We start from the raw sequence: 23,735 nt of genomic DNA on the forward strand, positions 1-23,735 counted from the left end.
TAATAAATGTGTTTGTCCAGGATAAGTAAATGGACAGTTTTATTGATGAGCTATCTTGCTGTGTCAGGACAGTGATAAAAGTCACCAGTACAGTAGCATGTTAAATATTAGTTATTAATTAATATCATAATAACTAGATCAGGATTAAACAGCAGGTCACTCTTAATCCTATAGTAGCTGGGGCTGGATGCTTATCATGCCCATATAACTGGGTCTGGCAGGTTATATTGCCTAAGTAGCTGTGACTGGCATTTTATAATGCATAAGTAGCCTGGCCTGGCTGCTTATTATGCCCATGTAACTGAGGGCCTGATTCAGAGCCGCTCGCTTTTTTTTTTTTTGAATCGGCCTCTTGGTTGCTCGCATAGCTGTGGATGACCACCCACAGCTATTGCGAGCGGCCATGATGATGGTCGTGATGGTCAAGACCATCTCGACCATCGGGCTTGCGATGAGACCCTTGTGGTAGGGTCTCGTGGCCGCAAACCCCAGAGAGATTTCGGCTCTAACAGAGCCGGAATCTCTCCACTGACATCCTCGTGATGTCAGTGGGGCCGCCCCCAAACGGCAGGCGTTCTCATGGGAACGCCTCCGTTTAGGCAGCCACCCCCACGGCCCGCCCACCAAAGAGGGCGAGCTGTCACTCAACATCGACAGCTCGCCCCCTTTGATGCGAGACCCGGAGCGGCGGATTGCCCGACGCTAGCCGAGTCTCGCGCATGTGCATGATGGAGCCGGTTCCGTCGTGCGCATGCGCTGTGGGCCACCATCGACCCGGTTGCGAACGCTCAGCGCCCTGAGTCTGGCAGCTTATAATGCCTAAGTAGCTGGGACTGGCATCTTATAATTCCTAAGTAGCTGGGCCTAGCATCTTATAATTCCTAAGTAGCCTCACCTGGCTGCTTATCATGACCAAATAGCTGGGTCTGGCAGCTTATAATGCCTAAGCAGCTGGGACCGGTGTACATCATGACTAGATAGATGGGTCTGCCAGTTTATAATGCCTTGGTAACTGAGGGCCTGATTCAGTAAGGATTACGCACACAGTTCAACCGATAGTATGCTAATCCATTGCGATCGCTATGCGGTTGCAGCACTATATAAGGATGCCCACTTTACCTTACATACATCCGTAATGTTTAGCAAGACCGCAGAAACACTGGTACAATCGAGTACCATCGTAGCCTCACGCACACTTGCAAATGGTCAGACCTTACTCAGAAATTGCTAACTTCAGCGCACGCTATCAGGCCTCAGGCTGCTTAAGGCATCGCAGTGGATAATTTATGCACGCCCATGCAAGAGCATTCAAACGCCCTGGCACGCCTGCGTTTCGCCGACCACCCCCGTCACCACCCACAAACGGCACTTCCTGTCAATCACTCTGCGAAGGGTCTGCGTAGTCACTGCGATCAAAGTGGCTGGTTTGCGCACTGCGATGCATGTGTATTAGCAACTGCGATCCAAGTTGAATCAGGCCCTGAGAACGGTTGATTATCATACTCCTGACAGACAGGTGTAAATCAAAGATATAAAATATTAAAAGAGCAGTTTATGCAAAACATTTTAGCCCCAAGCCCAATGGCCAACAAGTAGCATAGTTGCCAATTGTCTCTGATTTCCATATTTCAATATCAAGTGACTGTACAATAACATTCCTCTTTTCTGCATGTTAATTGCAATTCCCACCATGTATTTTTATGTAACACCTTCTCATCTGTATTTGTCTTTCTTTATAGATGTAGGGCCTCACTAACTTGGACAGATCCTGTGTCTTGGCCTCTAACCGAGCCTTTATCTTCCTCCAGTAGATGGGGTACACCAGGAGTCAGCATGGCACGCTATAGAAACATAGAATTTGATGACAGATAAGAACCACTTGGCCCATCTAGTCTGCCCCATTTTAAAACATATTGTTACCTCAACCCTTATTGATTTTTACTTCTTCTGAAGGATATCCATAGGTCTATCCCATGCATGTTTAAACTGCTCTACTGTCTTAGCCTCTACCACCTCTGATGGGAGGATATTCCATTTGTCCACTACCCTTTCTGTGAAGTAATTTTTCCTCAAATTTCCCCTGAACCTACCTCCCTCCAGTTTCAGAACATGTCCTCTTGTTCTAATATTTCTCTTTCTTTGAAGAATGTCTCCTTCCTTTACCTTGTTAAAACCCTTTATATATTTGAATGTTTCTATCATGCCCCCCCTATCCATTCTCTGCTCCAAACTATACATATTAAGATCTTTTAGTCTTTCCTGGTACGTTTTGTGGTGTAGACCTTGCACCATTTTAGTTGCCCTTCATTGTACAGTCTCTAATGTATTAATATCCTTCTGGAGATATGGCCTCCAGAACTGAACACAGTATTCGAGATGAGGACGTACCAATGACCTATACAGTGGTATTATCACTTATTTCTTTCTGCTACTGATTCCTCTCCCTATGCAACCAAGCATCTGACTTGCCTTCCTCATTGCTTTGTTACAATGTTTGCTTGCCTTTAAGTCACCTGAAATAGTGATTCCTAGATCCCTTTCCTCTTCAGTAGTTTCCAGTATAGTGCCATTAATACTATATTTAGCCTTTGGATTTTTGAGGACCCAAGTGTATGATCTTGGATTTTTTGGCATTAAACTGTAGTTGTCATGTTCTTGACCATTCCTCTAGTCTACCTAGATCATCAATCATTTGTTTTACCCTCCTGGTGTGTCTACCCTGTTGCATACATTTGTGTCATCTGCAAAAAGGCATAGTTCCCTTCACTACCATTTGCAATGTCACAAATAAAGATATTAAAAAGCTCTGGTCCTAGTACAGATCCCTGAAGTAACTCCACTGGTAACATTTCCCTCTTGAGACTGCACTCCGTTTACTACTATGACCTACTGTATAGGTGTTATGAACCTTGGTCTCACCATTTCCAAAGTAGTAACACATTGGCTCAGAGAGTATAAAATTAATAACCCAAAAATCTAATAATAATCCCTAGGCCTTTTGACTAATATACAATTTTACGATTAAATGCTGGGGAAGTTTTTCAACTATTGATTATTACTTTACCAGACATTTATTTGAGATACAATAGGGAATAAATACTTCACTACAGATATTTATACAATACTATAATATAGATTCTAGCACACCCTAACCAGTTCCCCAGCGGAAGTTTCCCTCCCCATTTGTATAAACTTACTTCAAATTACTCCTTAACTTAAATGCACAAAACGAATCCCCTGATCTATACCCTAAATCAATATCAAAACCTATACCTTAATTTAATACCAATCCCCAATAATCCCAACCCTCACTCTACATACCCACACTAGAGGGCATATCCAATTAGCTGTGGAGTTAATGGAAAATAAATGAATAGCTCCTGGCGTGATTCTCCAGAAATTTTCTGATCTTCCCGCGGTTTAGAATTTGGATTTTAAATTCGAAATTCGGGTTGTGGTTTGCAAAAGTTACGTGATGATTTTATCTGTTTTTTTTTTTTTTAATTATCAATTTTTGTTTAAAAAAAAACCAATAAAACCCCAGATCCAAAACCAAAACACGTGAGGTTGGTTTTGCAAAACTAAAACAGAAAGATGAATCCAGATCCAAAAGCAAAACACGGGGGTCAGCGCACATCTTTAAAGGAAACAATTTTTTATATTATTATAAATGGCCAAACCCTTATTATAACAGGGTCCGAGTTTTTTAGAAGAAGCCTACAGATTTAAAGCGGCAATAATCAATGGCAAAACCAGCCATATTGGTATTGTGCATTGTTGTGTGTTTAAAGCACATTGGGGGACAGGGTGGGATTGCTGGGGTCTGGGCACTAGTTGGGGGGTGGGGACATGGGGAAAAGATGTGGGTGGTGCCAGTTAAATGCCCTATGGAGGTGTTGCCAGAGTGGCATGGCTTTATCCATGTAAACTATGTTTACACCTCCCTAGGCCCCCAGAGAGTCTTGGGCCCGGGAACTTTGTAACCGCCGTCCCCTCTCTGCACCACTGATAGTGGGACAAGCATTTATTACAGAATTTGATTGGTTGCTAAGGGCAATGAATGGTACAGATAGTCCCTACTGCGTGGTAGTATTGCATGTTTATGTTAGATAGGAGTTGCCGTATTTGCAATTTAAGAGCTTCAAAACTCATGGAAACAGATACCATCTTAAATGCAATAGTGAAACTGAACATGATAGTATAAGTAGCCTAATATTTTAAAATGTTAACAGTCAATAATACTATTTTATTCTGTCCCCTGTAAATACATTTGATGATTTATTTCTTCTAGTCTAAAAACCGTGCTGCTGCAACAATAAGAACGGTCTAAGGAGGCGATTAGAGATGACCACTCAGCATACTAGTGGATGGGTTTTGCAATAACATAGGGGTCTAGTTACTAAGCAGTGTTAGGAGACAGAGTGAAAAGTGATAAGTGCCAGCTAATCAGCTCCCAACTGTCATTTTTCAAACACAGCCTGTGAGATGACAGTTGGGAGCTGATTGGCTGGCACTTATCACTTTTCACTCTGTCTCCTAACACTGCTTAGTAAATAGATGTTGTACAGTAGTTCAGTTGTATTTTATTTAACCGAGATATTGTACTAATAGTCCCTATTTCCTGTTCTGTGTAAGCTGGCCTCCATGCCTATTTACAGCTCCTGTTAATAACACTATTTACAGCTCCTGTTAATAACACTAGGGGTATTCAAAATGAAACGTTAACTTCACTGTCGAAGTTAACGTTTCATATCAGAGTTTTTACCTGCGTTAAAGTATCGGGCGCGCTCCTGCTTATACCCGTAGTCAATATAAAATTAACGAAAACGGGAAACTCCGAAGTTGGATTTGCGTAAAGTTACGAATTTTTCCTTAAAAAAATTGTAAGCAGTAAAAACATGGGGGAACACTATGGGTACCCCCGTTTTAGCCTTTAATTGAAAGTCGGGGATTTAAATAACCGCAGCAGGTGTTTTTTCCCAACATTGAAGAAGTGATGCAGAAGAGCACTTAGGTTATTTTTTTCATTTTTTTAAGTGGTCCCATCAAATTTGGGGTACATGAAAATGGGTACTAGCATATTTTTATGTCCCTAAAGTAAGTTTTTAAAAATTCTGTATTTGTGCACCTGCCGCTATAATTCTATTCTAGAAAACATTTGCCGCATACATGCAGAATAGCCCTGAACCTATTTCCGTATTGTTAAACAATTTTTTCCCAATTTTTTTTTTTCACCCCAATTTTTAAATCAATTTTTTGGGGTGTCCCTATTTTTTTTTCAAACTTTTTTTGACACAGTTCTTTTTTAAATGTCATACCCAGGGGTGCAGGCTATTTGTTTAAGCCTGCACCCCTAAACCCCAATTCTGCACTTTTTTTCGACACCTATTCAATGGTGAAAACTTATCCCCGTTTTTTATCAAAGACTTTTCAAAACTGCGATAAGTCTATGAAATTGAATACGGTGTAAAAGTAAAACCTGCGATAATGACGTCATACCTCCGATATTAACGCAAAAACGATGTTATCGCACCCATATTGAATAGCCCTGTTAGTTTTACCACTACTAGCAGTGTTCCTCTGCGTAGCCAGATCATCTAGGAAGCTTGGGACCAGTGGGAAATGAGATGCCTGGAGTACCCTAACCCATTTTTTATGTTTTTTGAGGACTAGAAGGTATATTGCCCGGCTTATATACTTATATTTGCATGGTAGTTTGACCTTGAAATGCTCTCTATGCCATAGGTTACCTAACTCGGTCCTCAAGGCACCCTAACAGTCTATGTTTTAAGGAGAAACATGCTTGGGCACAGGTCACTTAATTTGTACTTCAGTCTTTTCATTTAACTATCTGTGTTCAACCATGGATATTCTTAATAATTGGACCTTTTGGGTGCCTTGAAGACCGAGTTTAGGAACCTCTGCTCTGTGCCAAATTATACTGTAAACCTACGGAGAAAGAAAGTAGATGAGGAAACTTTATGTAAAAAACATATATTGTAGAATATTAGTGAAGACTAGAGCACAGGTTCTCAAACTCGGTCCTCAGGACCCCCAACAGTGCATGTTTTCCGGGTCTCCTTGCAGAATCAAAAGTGAAATAATTAGCTCCACCTGTGGATCTTTTAAAATGTGTCAGTGAGTAGTGAATACACCTGTGCACCTGCTGGGTGACCTGGAAAAAGTGAACCGTGTGGGGTCCTGAGGACCGAGTTTTAGAACAACTGGACTAGACTGATAATACATCTGGACATAAGTTTTGTCAGCTGTAATACTAATTATTTGTTTGTTGTTTTTAATGTAAATATATTTTAATTGTCTTCTGTCTTATATTTCTGTTTTCCAGGGAAATGCCCTGAAACAAGAAAGAAAACGTAACCATAGTGTTGATAACTCCACCATACTTTGAGGGAGAACTCCCAGACTTTTCGAAGAAATTTAATTTGGTGCACAGACTGTATGGTCCCTTCACTCCCATGGTTTTCCCTGTGTGAGCTGAGCAGATGGAGTCTCTGGGTAAATCAGCAATATGGCTGCGGGATGAGCTGGACTCTCCTGCGCAGAGTGTTCGCATCCTGGACTGTCGTAGCAGGGAGCTTTACGACTCTTCACACGTGGAGAAAGCTCTTCATGTAGCGTTGCCGGGGCTGATGCTTCGCAGGCTACGCAAAGGCAACCTCTCTGCCCATTCCTTGCTCCCGGGGTCCCCTCCAGCGGTGAGAGAGGTGGCACTGCTGTATGATGAGTGCACTGCCAGCCTCCCAGGACGCCAAACTGAGGAACAGGAACCGATCCTTGTGACTCTTCTTCATAAGCTCCGGAAGGAAGGGTGCCAAGCCTACTACTTGCAAGGTAAGGAGACTTTATTTTGAGACAGTTACTATGACAATTGCGCAACCCTCTTGAACTTGGATAAACCAAAAACAAATACATTTGTATATATAGTCAAATAAATTGCATACTTGGATGACAGGCGGTGACTCAGTGTTTAAGCAGCAATGTCATTATTTATTAGTAGGTAGTTATTTTATGAATTCAATCATGTGAGTTTCAGAAGTTAGAAGAAGTAAAAAAGTTACTTCCAAGAAATGCTTCTGCAACAGAAAAGTTTTGCAGAGGTGTTTTCTCCAGCCTAAAGCTGCACACACACATAAAGATTTTCTGTCCAATCATCCAACTAGATGATTGGTTGGAATGAAAATCTGGTAACGTATGGGAGTAAATGATGATCAGCAATTTGCTCCTAAATGCCAGAAAACAGATGAAAATGGTCGGTCAGACAAGTTTGTTAAATGTTTGATCTAAACAATTTGTTCAAACAACAGTTTTTGTCCATTTTCCAGCGTTTGGGAGCAAATCGCTGATTGTCATTTGCTTTCATACCTTACCAGATTTTCCTTCCAACCAATCAACTAGTTGGATGGTTGGACAGAAAATCTTTACGTGTGTATGCACCTTAAGCCTTTTGTCCCATCCACTCAGTATTCATTATCTATTGCTAATGCCGTATCCCTGTTTAACTAGCAAAATCCTGGTGGTTTGTGCAAAAAACCCCCAGAAAGTTCTGGTGGCTAGTATAAAAAAACATTCCCAAGTTTGGGTGGCTGTTATTAAAAACACAATAGACCCAAGTTCTAATGGGATGTAGTCAGAAAGCCGATAATCACAATATCGACAGCGGCATCCTGATGGTCAGAGGTGGATGTACTGTGAAACTAATGAAGCTTAAGCTTAAGAGCCCCTAACCCTGGAGGGGCCCTGCGGCAATTTTTTTTAATGAGTGAATTTTTCAACAAAATCAATGGAGTGTTTCAAGTGTGTGTTATTAAAATAAGGTTATTTTATTGATAGAATCATAAGCCAATGGGTTGAAGTACTTAATATTGACCTTAGAATATGCTCTACAGGGGGGGTTTCTGAGTACCCAGAAATCCCCCCTGGTCAGTACTGGCTGGCACACACTCCATGTACAGCTCTAACTAGAGGATTGCTCTTATGAGCTGGCCGGGCGCAGAGTAGAGAGCTGCTGTCAGTGTCACTGCTGAGTGCAGTACAGCCAGGTGCCAAAAGATGCTCCCATCACCATTTGTGCTGTCCTACCTGCCAGAAGTCGGCCCTGCAGTGCTGACCACAAACTGAAAGCTGAGCTGACTGAGGGATGGCATGCAGCTCAGAGCCGGGAGCATGCAGTGTGGGGGAGAGACCTGACTCAGAGGGATTTCAGAGATCCCAGTAGTAGTAGTGCCCCCTGTGTAATGCCCCCAGTAGTAATGCCCCTTGTGTAATGCCCCCAGTAGTAGTAGTGCCCCGTATAATGCCACCAGTAGTAATGCCCCCTGTGTAATGCCGCCAGTAGTAGTAGTGCCCCCTGTGTAATGCCCCCAGTAGTAGTAGTGCCCCCTGTGTAATGCTCCCAGTAGTTATGCCCCCTCCGCTTATGCAAAAAAAACAAAAACAACAATTACCTTAAGCCCCGCTCCTACGTGCCTCCGGTCCGCCTGGCTGCTCCAAGTCCTGTGAAGTTACTATGGGAGAGACGTCATGACAAGTCTCCGATAGTGCCCGCGGGGGGAGCGGAACCGGCATTGCGAGGAGGGAGCCGGGTGCCCGCTGGTAACAAAATATCAGCGGGCATCCGGTAAATGGAGCCTCCCTGCGGCGCCGGTCTAAGGTGGGTCGGAGGAGGTGGAACTGGTTCCGTCTCCAAATAGAAGTGACGGAGCGCAGTTCCGCCCCGTTCCAGTCTATCTATCTATCTATCTATCTATGTACAGTATTTATCTATCTACAGTCTCTCTCACTGGGGGGTTTCTATATCTATTTATCTATCTATAGTATCTATCTATCTATCTATTTACAGTGTCTCACTCTCTGGGGGGTTTCTACATCTATCTAACTATCTATAGTCTCTCACTCTCTGGGGGTTTCTACATCTCCACCACTTGGACCTCAAGATCCTTTGGACCTTGTTGGATGTTGTCCTATTGTTGCTGGTTGCAAAGGGGCCCCCATAACAGTTCAAGCTTCAGGGCCCCAAAAATTTGGATTCAACAATGAGTACAATACAGTGCAGGGCAATGACCAGGTTTATATACATTGCTGCATTAGTGATCATAAAACTCAAATATGCAATAGGGCGTAGGCAACCAGGTGTTAGGCGCCCGGGGGAGGAGTACATGACATTATAAGTAAGGAGAAGCACAAAAGGGTAGAGGGCCCTGCTCGTGAGTTTACATTCTAAAAGGGCGGGGCAGACACACACATGTGACACAGATGGGGTAGACATCGGATATCCATGCTATCATTGGATGATAACGACCCTGTTGCCCCAGTGATAGCACCAGCTACTCCTGCACCTCGCGCACAGTTACTGCTCTGTAATGTCAGTTCCGTGCAGTTTGTTCATGTACAAAGCGCATCTGCAGAGATGGTGAATTAAAACAAGACATTCTCCTGCTGCCCTCTGTCCTACTCACAGATACCAGCCTAAGGCAGCCGTGTCACCTGCAAGGTATAAACGCAGACTAAGCAAAGTACTGAAGAAATGAGACATTAAACCAAAATATCACATTTCCCTGAAACATAATATTTTACCCAATGAAATACATTGCACGTCTTAATCACATTTCACTTTACACAACATATTACAATTATTGTTATTTATAGTTTTTCCTTTAAGTGTTCTCATTAAGCTGCCACATAAACTAATCCCTTGTTCTGTTTGCCATTTTTTAAATCAATAAATATTATTTTATATATAAGTATAAACATTAGAGCATGATTATACGTCAGATAAAGGACATCTGAAGAGGGATTCAGTATGATTGGTTCATATCCCGACAGCGGCACCCCGTCAGCCGCGAAAATCCCGATCGTCGAAAGGTAAGTATTCACTAACCTATTCTCTCCCCTAACCCTAACCTCCCCCCTCTAAGTGCCTAAGCCTAACCCCCTAACCCCCTTTCCCCACTGCCTAAACCTAAGTCCCCCGGGGGGTGCCTAACCCTAACCTCCCCCCGGGGGTGCCTAACCCTAACCCTCCCTTCCCCTAGCCTAACCCTAAACTCCCAGGGGGGTTGCCTAACCCTAAGTCCCCCCTGGAACCCTAAACCTAACCCTTCACCCCCACGTTGCTGTCCACGCCCGGCGCCCGGCTTACCTTCGATCGGTAAGCTGGGTGTCGGGTCCCGGCATAGGTAAAATGACAGGCGTCGGGATTTCGATGCCTGTCATTTAGCCCTTGCCGGGATTAGACAGCCGGGAAGCTGACGGTCGGGATTCCGTCCATCGGCTTCCCCTGACAACGGGAACATAGAAGCTATTTAAGCAATTATCCCCCACATGTTCCTCCATCTGGTGACCCTCACTGTTACCCTGGGTCTGACTGGGGCATGAAGGGCCCACCAGGGGAATGCAGTAGCAGGAGCCTATGCTTAAGCGCGGTGGCCATCCCCCACAGGGGATGTGGCCAACCACCACAGAGGCTTGGCCAGCCATTCGAGAGACAATATGAATACTACAGTGCATGGGCTGAGCCCCTTTATAAATAAATATATATATATATAGTAAATACTAATAGCTCATGCAGTATTGTCTAAAACAGTGGTTATCAAACTCGGTCCCCAGGACCCCACACAGTTCATGTTTTGCAGGTCACCCAGCAGGTGCACAGGTGTACTCATTACTCATTGACACATCTTAAAAGATCAACAGGTGAAGCTAATTCTTTCAATTGGTATTCTGTCAGGAGACCTGCAAAACATGCACTGTTTGGAGTCCTGAGGACCGAGTTTGAGAACCTGTGGTCTAAAAGATTGTGCATTGTAGTGAATATAGCATAGTCCTGGGAATGCAGTATAATGTAAGGGGATGCGGTCAATATCCGCCTGCGTGGATTCTGGCGTTTAGAATCCTGGCGCGGCATCCCGACCGCCGGATCCCGAAGGTAAATAGCGGGGTTGGGATTAAGCACTAGGGGGAGGGTTAAGGTTAGGCACTAAGGGGGGAGGGTTAGCTTTAGGGTGCGGGGAGGGGGAAGTTAGGTTTGGGGACTAGGGTGTGAGGTTAGGTTCAGGCACCGGGTAGGGAGGGTTAGGGTAGAGAGAGGGGGAGGGTTAGAATACCGACCGACAAGTGTCAGTATTCTAACCCTGTTGGGTATCCGGCGTCAGGATTCTGATCGCTGGGATCACGTACCCATCTCTAATGTAAAACATGTATAATAATAAAGCACATGATGGTGACCCTGTCTATATATATATCACATTAATGCGCTCTGTATATGATAGGGGACCCCTCTACTCACCAGCCAGTGTCTAAAACTCAATGAGAACTGCATTAAGTCTAGTAAAGGCCAAATACATGCCATTGTATAAAAAAAAAAGAAAAACTGTTCAATGATCTAAGAAGTTATTACCAAAGGGATGACTTAAGTGTTGGTTACTTTTTATTTTTTACCACACTTAGGGACTAATGAGTTTTATCACTAAAACGAGTGATAAATATCACTGTGTATGATAAATGGTGCTCCAGCCAATCAGCTCCCAACTGTCAACTGTTAGTAAAATGACAGTTAGGAGCTGATTGGCTGGAGCACCATTTATCATACACAGTGACATTTATCACTCGTTATGTTGCGGGGCACACGGGTCCATGGGGGACACCCTGTACCCATATTATTTTAAACTCACCTGTCCATGGTCCCGCATCAGGTGTCAGTGCTGCTCAGAGCACCGAAAAATGGCCGCCACCGCCTTTTTTCCCACGTTCTGCGCATGCGCAGTAGACTCCGGGCACACTCTAGTGCCCGGAGTCTACTAATGCTATGGTGGCTGGCCAGCCGCATCAGTCGGCTGCCGGCCACCTGGGAGATGGGAGGGGGCCCTGCACGTGGAGTGCACACGGGCCCCCTCCTCTCTTAAGACGCCCCTGTGTGCATTTGTACCTGCCAGCTGTTTGGCTCAGCTACTGATCAGAGAGACGTTAGTTTGAATGCCTCTCCAAGCAGTGTCTCCTCTACAATTGGTCATTGTGACATAACTGGGAGCCAAACACCGGTAACTGGAGGACCCAGAGGCCAAGATATGACCACAGTAGGCATCTGTTTAATTGTATTATGTTTTAAATGATTACCTTCAGTAAACCTAATATTATACAAAACAAATTGTTAAGAATTGTACTCAGGGCCTGATTCAGCAAGGATCGCAAGTGCTAAGACGCACGCATTCGGACGATTTTCGTGATCTGCTCATGCGTATGCTTCGCATTGCGCGAATTAGCCAGTGCGATCGGGAATAAGATCACAGTGTGTACGCAGGCCCATCGCAGAGTGATTGACAGGAAGTGCCGTTCGTGGGTGGTGACGGGGGGGGGGTCGAGCGAACGCAGGTGTGTCAGTGCATTTCAATGCCGTTACAGGGATGTGCATAATTAAGCCCCTGCAACGGCATACGCAACCTGAGCTCTAGATACCGGCAGGAAGTTTAGCAGTTTGTGAGTGAGGGTCTGACCTGCCTTAATTGTGCATAAGGCTCTGATTGTACTCGATGGCACCAATGTTTATGCAGACTTGCAAGGTGTTACGGATGTGAGTAAAAGGGAAGTGGGCATCTTTATGTTGTTCTACGGCGCCATTGCGATCGCACTCATTTGCATAATCTCGCAGCAGAACTGCGTACGCGCTTGCTGCCATGATCGCATCAGCGCTCCGTGATGAATCAGTGTGTAGATCAAAGAAAGTGGTATTATGTGGATCAGTGGTGTCAAACTCGGGCCCTTCAACTTTTGTGGGACTACATATCTCAGCATGCCCTGCCACAGTTTTAGCATGCCCTAATAGCAAAACTGTGGCACTGCATGCTGGGATGTGTAGTTCCACTGCAGCTGGAGGGCCTGAGTTTGACAACACTAATGTAGATGGTCAATAAGTCACACAATGAACTTTTCAGAAACATTTCCAGGAACCAACCTTCAGAACCCTGGGTTACGGCTTTGACACTTGAGACTGTCATGTGTATGAATGTATGAAACTCAGAAAGCGATGCTCTCACTATGAATTATGTCCTCCGGTTTTCCTGTCAAGTAACCTACACACACGCACAAGTTAATTGAAGTATAAACCAACTCTAGTGCATTTATAGAACCTTCCTGTCGATGGCCAGACCTTCACCGGGGACTTATGAGAACATCACCTATTTATAGCAGTTCTGCAAGTCGGCAGTCAATAGTTCACTTATTGCCTTTGTTGTCCAGATCAGAATGTTTCACAATTCATCATGTGTAATTCTCTATTTACTGCAAATGATTCAATGTAGAGGACAGTAAGCTGTAACTGTACATGTCATCTAAGACGGCTCTATGGTTTGGGCTTACAAAATCAGCTCATCTTCAGTCATTTTCTGTCCGTTGCAGTCAGTCGGACCTACATATTGTTTGCAGTTTCTGATAACAAGCTAAAAAGACACAGAAACAAAATACATACAGACATTACAGTTACAGCCCATTAATGCGCATTGTGTTATGTTGTATTGAAAATGGTAAGAAATCTTTTCAGCTACCAGGAAACAGTACAGTCCAGGGAGCACAATAGAGATGGAGAAAGCACAGATATAGACAGAAGAAATTATAGAATGAGGATTGTTGTAACATTATATTACAATTAATTCCATCTAAGAAAAATTACAGGACGGATTCAGGGACGCATGCAAGTCAGGTACAATTGCATTTCATTGCGTGCACGGAAATAAATGGGGATATTCACCATGTATTCAACGGCTCATCATTGCGGCCTCACCGCCTGATAGGATAAGTAGCCACCATCACTATCAGTGTGGACTTGTACCTGCCTGTACTTGGCACAGGAGGTCCGTCTGAGTTTGCCCAATTCTGCATAGACCACAATTCAGACAACATTCCAACATGAATTTAGCAGACATCCGGTTGCCACCCAGTTTTGCTAACTGCGTCCATCTCTGAATCAGGCCTTATATGTAGACAAATATTTAGACATGTTAAAATGATGGACAGGGTCAAAATTCAGACAGTTAAAATGTAGACATTTAACTATTTTGACGCAGGCAGCTCTTAGCGGTGACTAAAAGTCGCCCAGCCCCAAACAGTCGCAGCCTGTGATTGACAGACTGTTCCTCAGGGGGGCGCTGCATGCAACGATACAAGCCCCGTGCTGCACATGAGCAGATGGGGTCCTGTGCAGACGCCCCACCATCGGATGTACGCTAACCATCGGGCTTGCGTTCATCTCTGAATGAGGCCCGTAGTCCATGTCTAAATTTTGGTTGTCTAAATACCTGTCAACATTGTGGTGTTTAAAGGGCAGATTTATCAAAGTATCAGCCAATCAGCTCCTGTAATTTTTCAAACACAGCCTGTAAAATGACAGTTAGAAGCTGATTGGTTGGTACTTTATCTCTCTCCAAGCTTTGATACATCTGCCCCTAAGTTTTGAATGTCTACTCACTGAACGGCCATCATCTGCTTGTGCCCTCGGGCCCCAGCGGCCGGGGGGGGGCTGAGACCCGGTGGGCGGGTCGGGGACGTGTCCCTCCTCGTGACTGCCGCTGTGTGTGGACGGGTGGTCTGCAGACCGCCCGTACACACCTGCCGATGGACAGATACAGTATGCATGCAGACATATCTATCCATCGGCTGTGCAGCACAGTCAATGTGATATGTCGGTGAATGCCGACGTTCACCGACATATCGCGGGTACACACTGCCCGACCGGGAAGCACATACATTGGCCGATCAATAGATCAGCCAATGTATCTATCAGTGTGTACCCAGCTTAAGTAAAGTAACCCAACCCCGTCTATACTGTATCATTAATTAGATCTAGTCAAGAGAGTAAATAGAAATGTGGCAAAAGTATACCTTACGCCTACTTTCAGTTGAAGCAGCCATTTTGTCATCTGAAGCAACCTTTTCCTCCCGCCTCAGTGATATATGGAGTTCATATGTCATAGTGAATTCATAGACTAAATTCTCATGAATATTGGTGTAGTAAAATGTCTGCCTCCATGGTTGGAGAAGAAAAGTTCACTTTACATAGAATGATGTTTGATTTCTATGTTAATAGATTTATTTTCTCTTTCACAGGTGGCTTCAGCAAGTTTCAGGCTGAATTCCCTCACCATTGTGAAACCAACCTAGACTCCACCAGTTGTGCCAGTAGCTCACCGCTGCCACCAACTCCAGTGCTAGGATTAGGAGGCCTGTGCATTGCCTCTGACTGCTCTGATGTCGAGTCTGACCTTGACCGGGAGCCGCTGAGCGGGGTGGACTCCGAAGGCATGAGCCCACGCAACCAGCCCCCGTCATTCCCTGTGCAAATTCTGCCACATTTATACCTGGGAAGTGCAAGGGATTCTGGGAACATGGACACTCTGGCCAAGCTAGGTATTCGATACATCCTTAATGTCACCCCAAATCTACCCAATATCTTTGAGAAAGATGGCGAGTTCCACTACAAGCAGATCCCTATATCTGACCACTGGAGTCAAAACTTATCTCAATTTTTCCCAGAAGCCATTGAGTTTATTGGTGAGTATAAAGCTAACATTATATATGTCATACTATAAATACATTATTTACCTGTTTGATAGAATTGCATTTGAGATATATTTAACACAGTGCTAGCTGTGAGTTATAATAAGATGCCACGTGCCTGTTTGCACTTATTTGTCTGGGAATGGAGAGTTCACATGGGAAGGGAATAGACGATTGGTTCACCTGCTTATACAGTACAAGCCAAACCGTCCATCTCTATCCTGAGACAGACGGAACTTGTCTGGACCTGTCTTTCAGAAGAAATGGGCATTATGGTACGTGATCTGGGTGGCGATAATGCGAGCACACTGGACTGTTTTCTCTAGTGGGAGTGGCATTGGTGTGTCGCTTGAGTCCCGTGCCATTCTGAGTTGTGGACACTCTGGGCCTCATTCAGAGGCGGTCGGAGGATGCAAGTGGTCGCTCAGAAACTGGGCGGCCACTTGCATCCTGACCGCCCGCCTCTGTTGCGGTCGTTAGGCTGTGGGTTAACACCCACAGCTCTAATGACCGCTTGGGTGATGGTCGCGATGGTCAGAGACCATCGCAACCATCGGGGCTTACGACGAGACCCTAGGGTAGGGTCTCACTTGTCGTAAGCCCCGGAGAGCTTCTGGCTCTGTCAGAGCCGGAAGCTCTCCACTGACATCACTAGTGATGTCAGTGGGGCCTCCCCCAAACGGCAGGCGTTCCCATGGGAACGCCTCCGTTTGGGCTGCCACCCCCCCGGCCCGCCTTCCAAACGGGGAAAGCTGTCAATCAACAACGATAGCTCGCCCCCTTTGGAAAGAGACCCGCTACAACCGCCGCTGTCAGTCGTAGCGGGTCTCACGCATGCGCACGAGGGAGCCGGCAAAACATCGAGGCAGCCGTGCGGTCGTAGACCGTACGGCCGCCTCTGAATAAGGTCCTCTGTTTCAGATGGATCTCTTATACCTAGGATGGGGCTGGTGCAAGTGCCAATAATAATGTTTGCGACTGTGGACAGAAAAACAGTGGGCGGCGCCCCTTCCCACTTGAAGCCGCACGGATCCCTGCTTTACCCTACGTAACATTGCATTAGCAAATCGCTCAGAATCAGGCACACTGTATAGAATGAATGGTATACAGTATATGGCAAGTGTAGCCCTTTCTTTTATGAACTCTTTGGACTCTGGAGCTCATTCAGACCCGCTTGCAAGTTGCGTCTGCTCGCTGGCAAAAAGGGGCTGGAACTTTAAGGACGCCCATAATGTTTTAGCGAGCTACGGCAAAGTGCGCACGCAAGTGTATATAGACGCCCCCTTGCCGCTCGCAACACAAGTCATCTCCGGAAAATGTAGGATTAATCGGAACCATTGAGAGCCATCAGAGCTGCTCGCAGCCCTTGAGGTTGCCTTAAACCGCCGCAAGCACAGCGATCAGTGCGGGCTGAAATACATGCAGGTGACGTGTACAATGACGCTACTTTGCTAATTATGCACGCCCAATAAACAGCGTTTATGGCGGCCTGACACGCCTGCGTCCGCAACACCACTCCCCTGTTTACAAGCACCTTCCCCAGTTACCACCCACAAAAGGCGCTATCTGTCACTAAAAGCAGCGACCTGATAGTGGCTTACGAGCAACCAAAAACAGATTGCAAAGACTGGCTTGTGCACGCGCACTGCGAATTATACGTATGCACAGACGGACAGAAAATCGCTCAGAGCGAGCGAGCGCAACTTAGCGACCGGGTCTGAATCAGGTCCTCTACCCAAAATTATTTTATTTACTTTTGTGTAGAATTATCCTTTAAAATTAAAAATCCATCCATAGTCTTACATATTGCTATGTTTATATATTGACCTATATGAGCTATAACAATCCACTTTGAGATAAACTATTGATCACATAACAGTGGCAATAAATAATAGGTAGCAAATGAAGCTCATCGGCGCGTAGCTATCTGGGCATCTTAAGGACATGTTTGTGTGTGCATGTCTTTGAGACTGCCCTTCAGACTGGTAATTTGCTGCCTCCCGGATAGGGTTACCTTAATGGACGTCCCTCCTCCCTCTTGCTCTGCCACTTATTGCTTTGTCTGAGAGCTATTTTTAAATGACTCCTCTCAGTGGTGTTATGGGGAGTGTTGTTTGATGAAAGCACGCGTATTGTTGGATAATGATGGAGTGCCTTCTACTGGCCCTGGGTTAAATACTTACACCTTATTTTCTCCTTGAACCAAAGCATTGTCATTGTATAACTGAAGACATGCTGCCACTGGTATCATAATGATCACCTAATATGTTAATGATTGTAGTCTTTAAGGTTCTGATGCTATGTTGACACCCCCATTCCACCTCTCCGGTTGCAAGGCTAGTTGCATCCATACTGCAATCTCGCATTTGCGTGCGCTTGTTGTACGGACGTGTGCAATGGACAAAATACGCGAAATGTTCTGCGGAGACTGGCCCCCTATGTCTGTATGTATCCGTACATTTCCTGGGTGGAGTCAGAGAAATGACCAGGATTACATCTAATGCAAACAAGGGTCAGTGGCACAACGACCGTCCCTACGTGTGGACTGTCTGCTTTTGGGTCCCTTTGGTTCTATTCCATATATGTACCAGGCCAGCCTCTGTGCATGGGCACAAAGCATAGTATGCTTACAGTAAATACATAGAAAATGATGAAAGCGCTAATAATGGTCTGTAAAAATACTATACAGCGAGAATTGAAATAAGTAACATCATAATATAATAGAGCATGTGCTCATAAGAAAAAATGTTTATGGACCTTTTAGGGTTTAGGAAGTCTGCTCCTTGCTGCAGGACCACAGAAAATAACTTTCCCTATCTTTCCCTAACAAACCCACTGGGCTCTCCCTTACTTTGCATCTTGTAAACACAAGCAGGTTCTCAGAGCACGTTTGAAAACCATTGTAATCAAATTTTATTTCAGATTTCAAACGCAGCCCAGTCGTGGCCAATGGAACGCTGTCCCTATTTCATGATTGTAATAGTGATTCTCCCCGTTTCTTTTACAGATGAGGCAGCTTCCCACAACTGTGGGGTACTTGTGCATTGTCTGGCTGGCATCAGTAGATCCGTCACTGTCACTGTCGCCTACCTCATGCAGAAGCTCAACCTATCCCTTAACGATGCCTACGATTTTGTCAAGCGCAAGAAGACCAACATCTCCCCCAATTTCAACTTCATGGGTCAATTGCTGGATTTTGAAAAAAGTTTGGGCCTCAGTAGCCCAGATGACAATCGGCCACCTGGCCACTCTTTCTTTACCAGTCCATCCAGCGATGATGTCTTCGAACTGGACTCTTTAGACTCCACGTAGGACAGTTCTTTGGGATTTTCACTACGAGTGTTTTCATATATTATCTTTTTTCATTCCTTTTGTGAGCCTAACCAGCTCAGATATAAGGGGGCAGCTATGGATAGGCTGCAGGAAAAAATGGTCACCCCTACACGACTGTGGAGATCAAATATGGAGAGCATGACTCTGTGTTAAACTGAAGGGAGGTATAGAGTATTGAGCAGGCATTTCCAAGACCTATTCCCCCCTAAGGCGGTTCCAGTCTGGTGTGAATTAATATGAATGACCAAGGTCTTCATAGAGGATGATAAGATGATCACGAGTAAGAACCAAAGCATTTAAACCGAAAGATGACCTTACAGAAGACTCTTGTTGAGAATTTGCAGAAGACCAGCAGCAATTTGCATGGAGCAAAACATTGTAGCCTTCGATGTAAGATGGCAGCCAGTAAGCTATTAGCACTATGCTACCCTTCCAGCATCAAATGGGTTAGTATTGTTCTATGATCTGATTATTATTATTATTATTATTATTTTAATAGCTGAATTTTAAAGCAGAGGCATCAGATGCTCTAAATGAAACATAGTCAACTGGGAATACAAACTAAAATCAGGAACATACCATGCTCCTTTTTTAAATGGATCACGACAAGGACTGACTCACTTGTTTTGCTTGAACTGGAATAATAAATCCTGTGAGCGGAATCTAGAAGTTTACAAAGGGAAGAAGCAGGTGGTGAATATACAAATTCCATCTGTAGCCCACATACAAAGATCGAGCTCTACTTCACTACTGCACGGGACGATTCCAGGCCAATCTGGGGTTGGACATCAAGTACAAAGCCATGTGTTTCTCTTTTGACTTTTGTACAGTGTTTTCTTTTCTAATGTTTTGCTAGCTTTGCAATTGAAATTTGATTGTGTATCTCCTTGGCACATTACTATAGGTGACTTTTCTATGATATCACTCTTCTCAGGCCCAAGGCTATAATAATGTACAAAAAAAACAAAACCTCAGGATTACTTCTGGCATTTAAAGACCCACTCTAGGACACAGCTCCTGTGGGCAGAAGTGCAGTTGTCAAGTTTTTGTGTTAACACACAGCTCTTAAAAAAAGTATTACATAAACTCCGCAGCCCTGCAGTGCAGGATGGGAATTATTACTGCCTAGTGTCATGGATTTCAATAAGGTCCTAGTGAGTAAGGTTTGAACAGACACACAGCCATATATGGTCTAGAAAAGACAAACGTATAGGTAAATGGGTTCTAAGTAGGATAACAAAGTATTAACTCATGGGTTAGATATAGATGTTCTGGACAATTACTAAAATCAGGACTTTTTTTTTTTTTGCTCATTTTTTAAATTTTTTTAAAAAAGAATATTTAAAAACACTTTGCCACCGCAAATTACCAAAAAAAAAAGTCAGTTTTTCTCAGCTGCCTTAAAACAGGGGTGAAAGCTCCTATGGCTCCTGAAATTTTAAATCTGACTAGTATGTACAGTATTTGGGTTTGTACCATAGAAAAGTGTATTATTTGTATTCCCACTAGTTCCTAAAAAAAATGGTTAGCTCTTTAAGATATATGTACTTTTATTTATATCCGACCCCCAAGGTCTTAAAGGCTTGTGGGAAACAGGGTTATGTGGAAAATATTTTGTTATTCACCAAATAGGCCTGAAATTTAGCACTTCGTAAAGAAATATTGCTTTTTGAAAATAGCATGTAGTTTGCTTCCAGTTGGTTAAAACACTAGAATGGAAGGCACAACGATCAACAGATATTTCTGCTACTTTTTTTTTTTTTTAATCATAGTGGGCAATAGGAATGTACAATTAGTGAAAGTTACCCCTCCACCCTCTTTGTAGCCTATTTATTAAGCTTACATTTATCACAGCCAAAAAAAAATGTATTGCTGTAATTTAAAATTGTTAGCGACTCAGCAGCCACAGTGCAAACTATCCAGAGTGATGAAGGGGAACCCCTGCTCTGTTATACTGAACAATATGTGGTGTCCTGCTGCACGCAGAGATAAATCTAGAAGCCCAGCTTGAGCTTCCAGTTTCACTACCAGTACCAAAGACGAAAAAATATTAAAAGTGCTCAAATAAAACCACAAAGATTTCATATATAAAAATATAGCGGAAGATATAAAATGTTATATTATATCTACTTTTTTTTTTTCACCCCAGATTTTTTTAGGATGTGGGGCAATTGTCCCATTTATGTCAAATAGATCTGCAATTAAAATGATAATTTATTTCATAATATTTTTTTTTTTAATTCCTTGCCAAGTACCGCTCTGAGGTATTTAGCCCCCCCCCCCCACACTCAAAAACCCTTGAGAATGATAATTTTATTACATTGGGTGAAGCAGAAAAAAACAAACACTATTGCTGACAAAAACACCAGTTTTCACCAACAACAGCGCATTTCACCCATTTGTCCTGCATATTGGTCTCTTGTGTAACCTCACAGCCCTGTTTATCTATTATGGATTTAATATTGGTAAAAAAATTTAATTGTCTTGCCAAGTTCCACTCTGGGGTACTTAGGCCCTCCCATGCAAAAGCCATTTAGATTTACCCTTTTATTTTGTAGGATGTAGCAGAAAAGAGAAAAAAACAATGTTGCTGACAAAAACACCAGTTTTCACCACAAACAATGGCGCATTTCGCCGCCCTTGTCCTGCAAATTGTTCTCTTGTGTCACCTCACAGCACTATATATTTATCTATTATGGATTCTTGAAAACTGCAATAAATATGTACAGGTGCTGCATTGTTTATAAATACTGGTTATATCAGTCAAATATGAAAACGACTAGTTTAATCTGTATAACAAATGTATTGTATATGTTACAATTTTTCCAACTTTTCTTAAAACCTAAAGATGTCCCTTTTGATACTGAGTGACGCTGAGAATTGGTCATTGACTAATTCTGTAAACCCAGCTTTATTGACACCTGGAGGCCAGACAAAATACTACAGTAGAAAAAGGGTACATTTTTTTCCTAGCTTTTGTAATCTGTACCTCTCAAAAGTGACGGTTCACATGTTTTAACCAGAATGTTAAGTCTACGTTACAAAATATTAGACTTTGGGGGAGATGTATCAAATCGTGGAGAGAGCTAAAGTGGAGAGAGGTACAGTACCCAAAAACCAGCTACTAACTGTCATTTTTCAAACACAGCCTGTAAAATTACAGTTAGAAGCTGATTGGTTGGTACTTTATCTCTCTCCAAGTTTTGATACATCCGCCCCCTCCTTTAACTTTTCATAATCACTCGCCCAAGTACACCAAGTTTTAAGACACCGGAGGTGCTAATGTCTTCTATTAAAAAATTGCTATTTTAGTTTTTATTCAAATTAATATTGAAACCAGAGTTTCATAATAACACTTACTGAATTTTTGTAGGAGAAGTAATGAGGTTCTAGCCATGTAATGACGGAAATGTGAACCTTTTGGGCAGATGGTCAGATATTATCAGCAGTATAAAAAAAAAAAACATCTTAAGGAGATGTTCATACTATTTATATGATTTGTGGTTTTTTTTTAGCACTGTCGTGTTATATTCTTCTGTGTTGGATAGGTCTGCCACCCAGTGTTATCTCAAATTTCAAAATAGTGGTCTGTATTTGTGTGGTTTTTCTTTGCTATACATTCTGCAATCCCTCCATAGGACTTCCTGTTTCTTATAACACAAAAACCTCATCTGATACCGTGGTGCTACACAACAGGGATTAACCCCTGTCGGAATGCAGAAGCCAACAGCACCAAGCTACATACAAAATAAGCCAGAGTTAGCCTTTACAGTAGTATATACGAGTATATAGGCTTGCCGTATCAACTCTTTAATTCAGGACACATGGTAATTACACAGGTTCTGTGGCTGATTGAAACCAGGTGAAATGGAGACTTGAAGTCAGCCAGCCACAGAATCTGTGTAATTCATATGTCCTGAATTAAAGGGACGATATATGATGATATATCATACAGGCACTTGTTAAGTATGTATATATATATATATATATATATATAATTTTATAATTAATATATATTTATATACATTATGTAGACAAAAGTGATTGGACACCCCCGCTCAAGTGAAATTGTCCAATGCATACCATTGCATGCGAGTTCCAAATGTCCATTAATGTGACGTTTTTCACAAAAACACTTGGTAGGGAGGTCCATGCACTTGCAGTTGTATGGAAACAACAAATATTTTAATCAGGACGACAATGACACCTGTCAGTGTTTCCACGGCGACGCTGGACTGGTATACAGAAAATTCGGTAACCCAGATGGACTGGCCAGCTCCGAGTCCAGATCTTAACCCCATTGTGAACCTCTGGGACGAATTGGAACACCGGGTGCATTCTAGGCCGAATCGACATTCAGTGTCACAGTTGGTCATTGTACTTAAGACGGAATGGCAAAACATACCGCCTGCTATTTTCCAGGAACTTGTGGACAGTTTGCCAAGAAGGGTCTCTGCAGTAATCACTGCACGTGGTGGACCTACAAAGTACTGACATCAATAACATCTTGTTGATCTTTTTTCTATCAGTGTCTAATCACTTTTGTCTAAATAGTGTATATATATATTTATCTATCTATGGGTTGGGTATGAAATCCTGGCTGTCGGGATGCCGCTGGTCAGAATACAGACAGTGGCATCCTGACAGCCAGAATCCCCCCTAGTGCCTAAACCTAACCTCCCCCACTAGTGCCTAAACCTAATCTCCCCCTCCCCGCATCCTAATCCTAACACTCCCTACCCGGTGCCTATCCCTAACCCTCCCCCTAATGCCTAACCCCGCTACCTAACCCTAACACCCCGATATTTACCTTCGGGATGCCGGCGATCAGGATACTG

General features: G+C 43.5%; 1 protein-coding gene across 1 annotated transcript in view; it reads left to right on the top strand.

The window, feature by feature from the left end:
- Positions 1-22,336, top strand: part of DUSP9 (dual specificity phosphatase 9) — a 54,467-nt gene extending 32,131 nt beyond the window's left edge. The window contains exons 3-5 of the mRNA XM_088462904.1: positions 6,347-6,852; positions 15,115-15,558; positions 18,572-22,336. Coding sequence (XP_088319030.1) covers positions 6,504-6,852; positions 15,115-15,558; positions 18,572-18,876 — 1,098 coding nt within the window. The 5' untranslated portion in view covers positions 6,347-6,503 and the 3' untranslated portion in view covers positions 18,877-22,336. The remainder of the gene's footprint in view (positions 1-6,346; positions 6,853-15,114; positions 15,559-18,571) is intronic.
- The last annotated feature ends 1,399 nt before the right edge of the window (positions 22,337-23,735 follow it).

The sequence above is a fragment of the Taudactylus pleione genome, unplaced genomic scaffold (assembly GCF_031769625.1).
Source record: "Taudactylus pleione unplaced genomic scaffold, aTauple2 ptg001288l, whole genome shotgun sequence".
Lineage (NCBI taxonomy): Eukaryota > Metazoa > Chordata > Amphibia > Anura > Myobatrachidae > Taudactylus > Taudactylus pleione.